Source organism: Parus major, chromosome 4 (assembly GCF_001522545.3).
Source record: "Parus major isolate Abel chromosome 4, Parus_major1.1, whole genome shotgun sequence".
In the NCBI taxonomy this organism is placed as follows: domain Eukaryota; kingdom Metazoa; phylum Chordata; class Aves; order Passeriformes; family Paridae; genus Parus; species Parus major.
The window spans coordinates 2,234,862-2,246,688 of NC_031771.1; the positions used below are offsets into that span (position 1 = coordinate 2,234,862).

Below are 11,827 nucleotides of genomic sequence, written 5' to 3' on the forward strand. Positions count from 1 at the left end.
ACATTCTGTTACTTAGATGGGCAGCAAAACTTTGTATAATTCACACACGTTAAGTGATCAAAACATAACCTTCAGATCCTTACAGTCCAAAGGAAGGACACAAACTGGAAACGTGAACTTTCTGCAGCTTGCCCCAGTAATCGACTGGTATTGCAGAGTACAACATAGTTACAGCAACAAACATCTCTGTCAAGATTTAAATTAGCTGTTTACACAATGGTGCTACTTGATTGTTGTGACAGAAACACGGAAGCGGGCTAAGCTTTCCACAAACCGAATCATTAGTGAAACAATCCCCTCAGCACTGCATTTTTAGGACAATGCTGTTGTAAAAAAGAAAAAAAGGAAAAATGTACAATAGTACATATAGTTTTATAGTAAATGGTATCTGAACAGATTCAGTTTTCCTTTTTTTGGTAAAGCATATACAGCTTTATAAAATATAAACCTTCCAAAGGTCAATTTGAAAAGCTTGGAAGAGGCTTTGCTAATTCTAAAAGTAACAGACAAAATACCATTTTGCTCCTACAAGATGTGTGTTTTATTTTACCTCAACAGTTTTAGCCTTGGAAGGTGAGCCATGAACTCGACTACCGTGTTCTGTGTAAACCTCCACCAGTCAACTGAAGACTCCCCCTCGGATGGGAATGCTCTCGTTCAGCCCGTGTTCTATTAGCTTGATGTCCTCTAAGTCATCCTTGATGATGCTGATTAGGTGACCCAGCCCTTCTTGCTGCTGCTTCAGGTGCTGCAGATAGTTCAGAAACCAGTGTGAGTATTGTTCAGCTTCAGTGACTTAATACTTCTCAATAGTGAGAAATATTTGTAATATTTCTCAAAAATGTCATGACTGGTGGCACTGGCACATTGCTAAGCCTGGCATCATTTCTTTGAGGAAAGAGTAACAACATTTTCTGTACTAACAGCCTATCTCCACAGAGTGGTTTTGTACAATAGCTTGGTGCCCTGGTGCTGAGACCAATTAAAAGGATGACTTCATCAAGCAAGGCAAGAAGGTGACACTCTAGATCCAGTGTCTGGCTTAAATGACCAAGTTCAAAGAGCAGGCCAGGATTTTACCCAGTGACACTTACTTGCTTGATTTCCCTTAAGAGGTCTGCATCTATGTAATAGCGCTCCTCTGCCCGCACTGTTCCAAAGTGGTTCTGCATCCTGATCTGGGACATGAGCTCATTCAGTCTGCCCTGGCAAGAGAGAAGCAGCCTTAAATCAAACACAACTCATTTACAGCTGGCAGAGCTGCAGCATCTACCATCCCTTGAGTCTCTAGGGTTGGAAGCATTGCTGCTCACTCGATTTTTAGATGTTCTGGGTGACATGCAAAGGGTAAGCGACTCCAATTTGATTTCCAAGAACTCAAAACTGCTGAAATACCTCTTGGCTATTCAGTAAAGAGCATGATGCTACAACCTACTCACACTGCCAGACTGAAAGCCTTCCACAACCAATATACACACATGATCTGGTACACTGACGTGTTTTTAGTGAGGAACCCCCAGAGTTGTTAGCCAAACTCTGTCAGCCTCTCACCTTGAACTGCGTGGGTGCATTAAGTTCACACTGAATTGTATCCAACTGCACACGAAGCTGCTCCTCATCTGCTTGAATGGCATAACCGCTTTTCCTTTGGATCTCCTGCTTTATTAGCACCTACAAAAGAAACCTTTGACGTTCATTAGAGAACACTTGGCCCATCCCTCTCCCCACCAGCCCATTTACATCTCTTTGCCCTTCCTTCTGCCTGCTTCTCACTGGATTTGTTTATTTAGTCTGCTGCTCTAAGACCTCAGGACAGCCCTGTGGTAAGTGCGAGAGAAGGTTCCCAAGTACTGCAGACCTGAAGCTTTCCCTGACAGCTCTGCCTGGTACTTAACACCTGCTAGCTAACATCAGAATAATTTTCAGCATCGGCATGCACAAGACAGAACAGGTTCTCCTTCCCTGTGAGACTGCTGGTGGCACTAGACTGTGTCAAAGGAGTTACTGAGGTTACCCCTGTTACCTGCAATGTTCTGTGCGAAAGTGCCATCAATTTCCTTTTGTACTGTGCAATTTTTGCCATAGTTGTCGTTTGGTTTTTCTGCAGCTCACTGATATCTTCTGATATTATCTGCAGAGGAGATGGGAGTCAACTGGATGTCAGAGAAGGTTTTTGATAACAGAACATGTTAGGCTTGATTTAAAACTTGGAGTTTTGTGGCACTACACTGCCCAGCAACTTGGTGTCCTTGACCCAGATGCTTTTACCTCTGCTGCTTTCTTCTACCTCTACTGTTCTGGTTTGTGTTTACTTTCATACCAACTGGGATTTTCAGAAGGCACTGGAAAATTGGTTGCCCAAATTTAGAAGTCCATGACAATACAACTTAATGGAGCTGGTGTGAATTAGTCTATAACAAAACAGTAAGCTTGAACCCGAAACAGACAAAGCTAAACCACACTGCTCAGTTTTTGGGCAAAAGGTCTATTTAAGGAATATATTAAGAACATGGTTCCTGTTGCAGTTTTGAACACACAGGGGGAGGTGCATTTTCACAGTGTCCTTTGTCAACAACAAGTCATGATCAAGATGGTAAGGTCAACCTTACATCTAATCGAGTTTGATGCTGTTTGGTCATCTGATCCTGGACCTTCAATCTTCTCAGCAGCTCCTTGAAACCCACCATTGGCACGGGAATAAGCCTGTGAGAACACAAATACTTCTTACAACATGTTTTCATACTAGACACATGGTAAGGACTAATAATTATGAAGTCTGTCACTATAAAGTTACGGTTTATGCTGGTCTTTTATAAATTAATACATAACCATAGCTTTTTTTGCTAAGCTCTAGAGTCCTCTGTTCCTTTTTCATAAAGAAGCCAGCCCTATTTATCTGTAACCACCGGAGGGCATCACCTTCAGCCATAAAGAGAAAAACCCTAAGGGTTGCAAAAAATAAGTCACAATAACTAATCTATGTAATGGAGGATATCTCACCTCCAAGGAAACCGAGTAAGACTCTTTATCCTGACAGCTCCTAAGCGCCTAATGGGTAAAGGGATTAAGACAGGCACTTCCAGTAATCTTCACTGCTTTCAAGGGGATCAGCACTTGGCCAAGTTGTACTTGAGTAACTTTGGTGCAAGTTATCTGAAGGGTACTGTGCAATAATTATCTCTTCCTCCCCTTTCCAAGCCTTGTTGCAATACTTCAATACTTGGACAGACTACCAAACTTACTTATCAGGATCAGGATTATCAACTTTGGCTTGTTCCCATATAATAGGATCAACACCTAAAAAAAAAAAAAAAAAAGAAGGGATTTTTAGCATGGATATCTGAATAGAAAGATGTTACAGCTGCTAACCAGGAAAAAATGGTGTGAAATACACAAACCCTATGAACTATGCTAACCCAAATGCCTGTTACACAAATTTAGGTAAATTAAACTAGGATAGTTTTTTAAAAGTCCTGATCCTGAGCAGCAGCAGTAAATTCTGACTCAGAGGCTGTCAAGCGCTCCTGCAGGTTTGAAAGCAGGGGAAAGGAATAACCCATAGGTGCTCCCATTGGACAATCCATATTTTAAAGGGAGAAATTCCTACTGCTCCCACTATATGCTGCACTTGGATCTATCTGTCCTTTCAAGTTGCTTCTTGTGTGAAACAAACAAATATTCAAAAGATCAGTAATTTAAGTGATCAAAGTACCAAATGTGTTGGCAAAATAATCCCAGTAGGAGTTAGCTCTGACTTTTCTGCAAGAGTAGGCCCGGTTCCTTTTCCAATCCAGATTTCATAATCTTTCATATCCTAAACACAGACATATATAAAAGCTACAGACACAAAGGTAAGTCATCTAATCAAATTACACAAACAGGCCTTAACTACTTTAAAGCAAAGCTATATGTGCACTGTCTGTGACCACACAGGCAAGCTAACAGACCCATCTGAAAACTAGCAAGTGTGTACAGGACATGATTATTCTGATTTTTAACTTTTTCTTATTCCTTTCACAGGTGTTTTCCAGCAGGCTGACAGCTGTTTTTTTCCCGGAGAGCCCAAAAGGCCCAGCCCACGCACCGGCAGGAGGGTTCTGCAGGAGCTGCTTGACTTGTGCTGGGGACAGCTCCGTCCTGGCCATGGACAGGCTGACCCCCAGCTGCTGCAGGGATGATTTGATGTTGGCTTGCTCAAAGTGGGCGTAGAGGGTCGTTGCAGGAACTCTCCTCGAGGTGCCGTTGGGCGAGCGCTCCACAACGTAAATGATCACTTCTGTCCTGAGCGAGGCAAAGTGCGGAACGTCAGCAAAAGGCCACAGCACCAGGAGCTAACACAGTACAGAACCACCTGAAATCCAAGCTATCACCTCTCACAGCTGACTTTTAACTTCCTTCAGCTGAGATGCAAAGTAGCAGTAGCTGCAGGGTTTAATGCAGCAAGGGAGACAAAGAGATTAAAGCTGTAAATAGCATTACATTCTCTGCTCTCTCCAATTTTAACAACCATATTCTATGGTGATACTCATTAAGAATAACCTTAAATCTCTGGAAAGGTACAGGACTTAATGCTGTAAGAATAACTATCTGAAGGAATAAGAGATACAAATCAAACTCAGGATGAACAGATGTAAAATCACAGGGAGAGGGACAGAGTAGACTTAGGCACCAACCCTTTGTAACATGCAATAGAAATGAGCAACCCTGTGGGGAGTTCACGTACTGGTCATCTGGCATTGTTCTAACACCTTCAACATTGACAGCGAGGGTCTGGTTTCCTCCCAAAATTTTGTGTAGTGATTCTACGAGCTGCTGCTGCTGGCTTCGAATATCTGCTTCTTTTCTGTTAAACACCAAGACCACGAGGCCATCTTCATCTTTGTTGTTGGGCATTAAACTGTAACCCACAGCCTGCCAAGGAACAAATGAAAAATGAAGGTGTGATAGTTAACAAAAGCATATCCTTGTGGCATGATGGAGAGGGGCTAAATCCCTCCATTTTTTAGAGCAACTGGTTCAAAATTTAACTCACAGTGTATTGAGAGCTGCAGAAACATAACATCAATCCCCTTTTAAATCATTCTCTCACACAGCCATCAGTACAGCAGCTTTTTAAAGAGTCTGGATTTTTACAAAAAGTTCCTAAGTATGCTTTTCTTATCAGGGAAGCTGGCAACACAGCAGAGCTGACAGCAATCAGGAACATTTTACAAACTGACCCTTTTTACAAATTGCAAATGGAACCAGGGGATCAGACTTTATTACAAGCACTGGTGACAGGGTGGACAGCCAGGGCTTTGTAAGGCCCTGACACTGCAGGTGGGTGGGTGACCTGCACCTTTCAGCTCAGCTCAAGAGAGAAGTGAGCTGAGGACATGCCCAGGAGGCCGGTTTTGTCAGCAGAGGGTAATCCCCTGCCATGGTGAGCCTTGCAGAACCAACCATCCTGTCATGGAGCACAACAGTGATAGCTAAGGAAGAATTTTAAGCACATGACAGGAAGAGTTTCTGTTTAAAACATATAACTCTTCCACAATCTCTTTACGCAACACAGTATTTTCAAACTAGAACAGATATTTTTTACTTCACTGTGCTTTCAAACAGTGGTCTGTAACAGGTACCTTAGCAGTGTGTGTTTCTTGGTCTGGAGCTGCACGCTTCTCATGTGCCCTAGAGCTGGAATTGTGTACAAGTGGATTCCTGTGGGACCCTTCATGTAATGCTTCTTTCTTATCAGATGCCAGATGTTTCCAGAGGCAATAACTGAACTAGCTTATGACACCTTGCTCCTATCCCTGTGCCACCTTCCCCCCATTCTTTGCAGGCATCTTCCACTGGTGGCACAGATGGAACTTGTCAGTATTTCACTTAAGGCTCGTGAATTCATGGCATTAGAAACACTCCTGTCACAGGGACAAGAGCAAACCTAGTATCTGGCACTGTCTAACCTGAAAACTCTTATTTTTACTAAATGAAACTCTAAAATAACCGGTTTTGCATCACACAACTTACACTGGGCAATTTTTCAAAGCTCAGATACTGTGACAGCAATTTCAGACAGCTTACAAGAAAATAAGCTTTCAAGTGCATTACCAACAAAATGTTCAGGGTAACACTGAAAAAGGTGATGCAACAAAACCAAACATTTGTTAAGCAGGCACAGTCGCCGCACAAGTTTTACACAAGTCTCGTAATGTGCATAATCAACACGAGACTTAATGAAGTATTAACCTACATTCAGGTCACAAAGCTCGCACTCCGAAGGATCAGCTCAGGGAAGGAGGCTATCACCACGCCTGCCCCAAATCCCCTTACAAGCCTGAGGCTTAGCAAGACAGTCAGCAGGTGCGGGATTTGTGGAGGATGGAGAGCCACAAATTCTCTGTTGACATGAGAAGCAAGATCTGGAACTGCTGACGACTCCATACAGGGAATGGGGTCAGCATGAACACTGGCAAGGATAAAAGCACAAGGCTGAAGGCTGGTGGGTTTTAAACCTGGCACAGGCCAGGTTCATAAAGGGTTATTTTAATCTAGACAAAGCAATGAAGAAAGACTCTGAAGTTCTTGTTCCAAATGTTCACAGTTTCTTTCAGACAAGAAAGTTATTTTTAATTGTTTCTGGCTTATTTGAACACACACAGATACACATACAAACTAATTTCCATAGATGTGTTCCAAGTACACACACACACTAACCTGAACACTAGCACATGAAAATGTTACCTTCATGATCCACACCTGGGCTCATTATCTAGCCCCTCCACACCACCCAGACCTCCAGCATCTTCAAACCTTTCCATGAGTATGCCTCAGAACTGTGCAGAACACCTGGACAAACACTGTTTGAGCATGCTCTCACCAGTGGTACCATCTGCTTTAACACCCGAGAGCTCAGCCTCGGCAGAGTAAGGGCATGAGCGCCCTCTGTGGGCAGCTGAACAATGCCGTACCTTAAACCTGCAGAAGGGGTTTTCCTGCGTGAACTCCACCGGCGCGATGTTGTTGTTGAAGTACCCTTTGCCCGTGCCCCAGAAGGCCTGCAGCTGGTTCCATTTGGCCAGAATGGCGTCCCTCTCATCTCCCAAAAGTGTCGGGGCCGAGAGGGCGCTGGCTGTGTTGATGAGCTGGTTGGACTGAGCGGGTGTCTGGGCAGGCTGGTTGAACAGCCCGCTGCCTAACGCTGGGTGGGATGAAGAGAAACAAAGGAACTGCTTGACCAACCATGACTGTGCTATCACCTACCACCTGCCCATCACTGGCATCACTTCCTGTCAAATTCTGAGAAGCAATATAAAAACACCCAATGAATAAATGAATAAAAATCAGATCATGTTTCTTAAGTGTCTTTTTACAGTCGCTCCTCATCTACAACAGAAGTTTCCAAATGCTACATTAGAAGAAATTTTTTATTTTCTTTTTAAGAGACACCTGTATTGATCCATGTCACCACCTGGCACCCTCAATATCTAAATCTGAGAGGCAGGCTGGCTGTTAACAAATTCAGTGCACTCCGAGCCTGAAGCTGCTTATTATCCAACTCCCTTTTAAATTAACCTCAATGCCTTTTTCCTCCCCTTTCTTCTAATGCTGTCACTGCAACATCAATTCTCTAACTACAACTTCTACCAGCGTTAGACCAAAGGGGTAAATACTGCTGGAAGCTCAAGGGTGAAGCTCAGGGACTTGCTGAGTTGAAGAGTTTTAAGTGCAGCAGCCTGCTGTTACAATTCACTTCTGTCCCACCAGCCGAGGAACTGCAGGTGGCAGTCTTGCGCTTTCACTGCTAAGGGATGGGTAAATGCAAAGGCCATACTCACTGGTCTGCTGCTGCTGCTGCTGCTGCTGCTGCTGGGTTCCAAAGCCTCCGAAGCCCAGCCCAGTTCCCAACCCACTACCCAAGCCCGTTCCAGTTCCTGTGCCAAAACTGGTACCAAATCCAAAGCCTTTGTTCTGGGTAGCACCAAAGAGCCCTGGGGAAACAAGTAAAGGATGACTGAGAAAAAGAGCACAGCAGCCACGTAACGCAAAGCACTCCTGGATTTGCTCTAAAGGCAGTCAGTCCTGCAGTCCCTTACCGCTGGTGCCGGTGTTGGTGGGAGCAGAGAAGCTGAACGCCGGCGCCGCGGTGGTGGTGGTCGTGCCAAAGCCTCCGAAGGCACCTGCCAAACACAGACTGCGGTCAGGCAGCGGCACACGGCCCCCGGAGCCGGGCACAAGGTGACAACCGAGCGGGTGTTATGGGAACAGGTGCTGACAGACGGATGGCACGTGGCACAAGCAGGTAGTTCACACCGAGCATGGGGATCGAGGTCATGGTCCAAGGAAACGGGGGAGAAAACACGGACCACAAAGCCAGAACTTGGATGGTGTGTCAAGAAAGCAAACAAAAAGGCAGCGGTCAGCTGACACCTTGTTCCTTTACCAGAGGGATGTGCTTTCCCTAGTGACAGACACAACTAAAAGTACTATTTCTTAGAACTGTTCTCAGGAATACTTCTGGCCAATGTCACTGCTAAGTGTTTAACAAGCAGCCTGATGTTTTGTGAAATTTACAAACACTCCCAACCTTGGGAAACACATCAAAGCCTCAGGCCAGGTGCACACAGATAAAATTCTGCAGGCTCCTTTTTTTTTTTAAGCCTTGTTTCTCAATGATCCTCCCCGTTGCAGCTCATTTGGAGTTTCAACCACTACTAGTACAGGAAGATGGATGCAAAAGCAATCAGCCTTCCACAGATTTTCAGAAAAGCAGTCACTGGCCAGCAGGAGGGGAGCTAAGTGAACACCTGAGCCCCAGTGGTACCAACAGCCCTGGTGCAAGGTGCAGCCTGTGGACCTGCCTGGGAAACCAAGGTCTGTGTTTCAGGCTGCTCCTACACGTGTTCAAATGAGAAGAGACACTCTGCTACAAAGGATTTGTCACAAAGATGCCGCCTCTCTTAACTCACATGTCAATAGCAGAGAAAGGCCAACAAACAGTTCTTTAGATCTATTACACTCACAGTCCTCCTGTCCACAAACGAAATGAAAAGTATAAATCAAAGCTGATGTGCAATTGCATTTTACTTCCATTCAGCAAACATCTTAATGTGAGTAGGCACAAGAAATTGCTCCCCATAAAACCCATGTTTCAGTCCTGCCAGCGAGCGGGACACCCTGGCAGGAGCACCAGCAGATGACACTGTTTTTAGTACCTTTGTACTCATGGCAAATTTAGTCATCCTTTCTTGAAAAGGCACCTGAGAGTACAAATTAAACATCTAAGTATCAAATTAAATATCAAACGGACTATCCGTGGTCTCTTCTGGAGCAGCTCAATTGAAGCCAAAGAAATCCTGCCCAAGAGTGTTCACAGCAAATAAACCCCAGTGAGACCCCTGGAGTGCACAGAACAGATGAGAGGAGGTGACACAGAGAGCGATGACACTGTGGGATGGATGGAATTCCTATACGAGCAGCAGCAACGGGACACCCCGGGCTAATTCCACACCAACAAAACCATTAGAAATCCATCCAGCCCAGTGTTTTATAGGGAATGGGAAATACTTAAGGTGAAATGACATCAGCTGATCGCTGAAATCTGATGGATCTCCACGGGACCACAAAGGGCTTCCTCAGCCACCCCCCAGTGCACCCATCCCGTGCCTCCCTGGAGCACGGGCACCTCCGGAGAGCTGGGGCAGGGCGGTTTTGGGATGTAGGGCAGTTTTGGGATGTAGGGCGGTTTTGGGATGCACAGCGGCTTTCAGGAATAGGGCACAGCCGGGCTCCGACTTGGTGCCGGTCGTATACAATTTGTTTCTCCACAGAAACTACTGAGGTGTGGTGCATTCATGACAGCCAGTGCAAGGCCAATGAGGAGACACGGGGGAAGATGAAAACGTGACTGCAGTAGTCCAAGAATCTCATGTCAGGAAATGTGGTGTAGGGACCGGCTCTGGGATTGCTCGGGATCACCTGGATTCATTCACATTTTAGAGACTTTTGGCTACAGGGATACTTTCCCTCAAAAGCTATTCCTTGAGAATTTAACAGGCAAAACCCCTCCAAGCCTATGGCTCTCCAACCCGTTCCATTTCCAGAGCTTTTATTGCCAGTCTTCACCGGATATGAGGATTAGTAGTGGACACAGATTCCCAGAGAGGGATGTAATTCTTGGACCCCTGCTGGTAACATTTACCACAGAACACGTATTTATGCGTTATCTACCTGCGCTTGCCAGACTGTTACCAAAATTGAATGGTGGAGTTGAGGTAGTGGAAACACCGAAATTCCCAATATTAAAATTCACCGCGGGATTAGCAGTTAATCCGAAACCCCCAAAATTAAACCCACTGGCAGTGGAGTTTGCAGTTTCAAGCCCACCAAATCCTGACGAGCGGGAAGCAGAAAAAGAGCAAGGCAACATTAGTTCTGAGTGAAAGGCAGGTCCCAGGAAAGACAAGCTGAAGCATTTTTCCATCCCCACAGATAAGACAGGCACAGTTAGAAACAAGAGTAAAAGGTATTAACTGGCATTAAACATTATTTATTGGACACAAGGAGGACAGTTAAAAGCGCCACACACTGCCGCTGTAAGGATGTTATTTTTCAATTATACTGCGCATGAAGCAGCAGCATTTCCCCACCTTATTTCAAAGCCGTACATGAAACCATCTCTGTGATTCAATATTCACATTAAGAGTAATTTTTAACAGCCTAAGACTGCTCGATACAGCTGCATCTGTGTTAAGTGTAACAGATAATAGCAAAATTAATTCATAAGCTATCAGGAAGGCGAGAGTAAATAATTTTCATACAAATAATACACTCAGATACATGACAGGAGAATAACCACCAAACTCAGCTCCAGCAGCTGAGGCACCACACAGGCCTCAGCTACTCCAGGGCAGACCCATCCAAGTTCTATTGCCAGAATCTTCCCACCTCAGCCTTGGTGGATTTACTGATGCTTCCAGCACGCCTGGGATGCAGTTGAAACAGGTTCATGCTGGACAGACAATGGGAAGTCCTGAGGCGTGATCCCAGACTTCCCTTTAATATTGGTCTGTGAGTGTGATAAACCTTGCCACTTGTGTACAGGCAGCACAAGATGATTTTTTTACTTTCAGATGGGGCCAGAAAAAGTGTGTGTCAAAGTCCCAGAGCAGAAGAGACAGTAAAATTCAGGTTAATGACAGTAAAGACGAGTCCTGTCCAAAGGACTTGCTAGGAGCCAACAATTAATCATTTTACTACATGAGGGTAAGGAAAGCTCTTAAGCCTCACCATGACTGGCAGTGACAAAAGAAGAGGGGAAAAGGACTTCCCTTACAAGTTAACCCCTGTCTTTTACCTTGCTCAAAAGTGAACTTCCAAGGGCATCTCGTCCAAAAGACGACTTTAATGCAAGCAAAATACTGATGCGAGGGACCTGTACCACCTCATCCCGAACGCCTCAAGAGCGTCTCCCGGGCCCGCCGGGGGCCGGGCGGGGCGCGGGACGGCACCTCTGAGGCGGCCGCGGCTCCCATTGGCCGGAGGGCACGCGCTGCCGGCCACAGCCGCTCCCATTGGCCGAAGGGCACGCGCGGGCCGCCGCCGCCGTTCTCATTGGCGGGGGGGCACGCGCGGGTCCCTGAGGGGAGCGCGACCCCCATTGGCCGGGGGGGCACGCGCGGGTCCCTGAGGGGGCCGCAATCCCCATTGGCCGGGGGGCACGCGCGGGCCCGTGAGGGGGCCGCAATCCCCATTGGCCGGGGGGCACGCGCGGGTCCCTGAGGGGGCCGCGATCCCCATTGGCCGGGGGGCACGCGCTGCCGGCCGCCGCGGTTCTCATTGGCCA

At 46.0% G+C, this 11,827-nt stretch overlaps 1 protein-coding gene across 2 annotated transcripts in view; it reads right to left on the bottom strand.

The window, feature by feature from the left end:
- Nucleotides 1-329: 329 nt before the first annotated feature.
- Nucleotides 330-11,827, bottom strand: part of NUP54 (nucleoporin 54) — an 11,851-nt gene continuing 353 nt past the window's right edge. The window contains exons 2-13 of one of the 2 annotated variants that reach the window (XM_015623708.3): nt 10,213-10,374; nt 8,079-8,162; nt 7,821-7,973; nt 6,954-7,183; nt 4,724-4,911; nt 4,085-4,281; nt 3,243-3,297; nt 2,610-2,703; nt 2,024-2,131; nt 1,552-1,671; nt 1,095-1,205; nt 330-748 (exon numbers count right to left, since the gene is read on the bottom strand). In XM_015623708.3, the coding sequence (XP_015479194.1) occupies nt 620-748; nt 1,095-1,205; nt 1,552-1,671; nt 2,024-2,131; nt 2,610-2,703; nt 3,243-3,297; nt 4,085-4,281; nt 4,724-4,911; nt 6,954-7,183; nt 7,821-7,973; nt 8,079-8,162; nt 10,213-10,374 (1,631 nt within the window). In that variant the 3' untranslated portion in view covers nt 330-619. The remainder of the gene's footprint in view (nt 749-1,094; nt 1,206-1,551; nt 1,672-2,023; nt 2,132-2,609; nt 2,704-3,242; nt 3,298-4,084; nt 4,282-4,723; nt 4,912-6,953; nt 7,184-7,820; nt 7,974-8,078; nt 8,163-10,212; nt 10,375-11,827) is intronic. The other variant, XM_015623709.3, reaches the window with a different exon arrangement.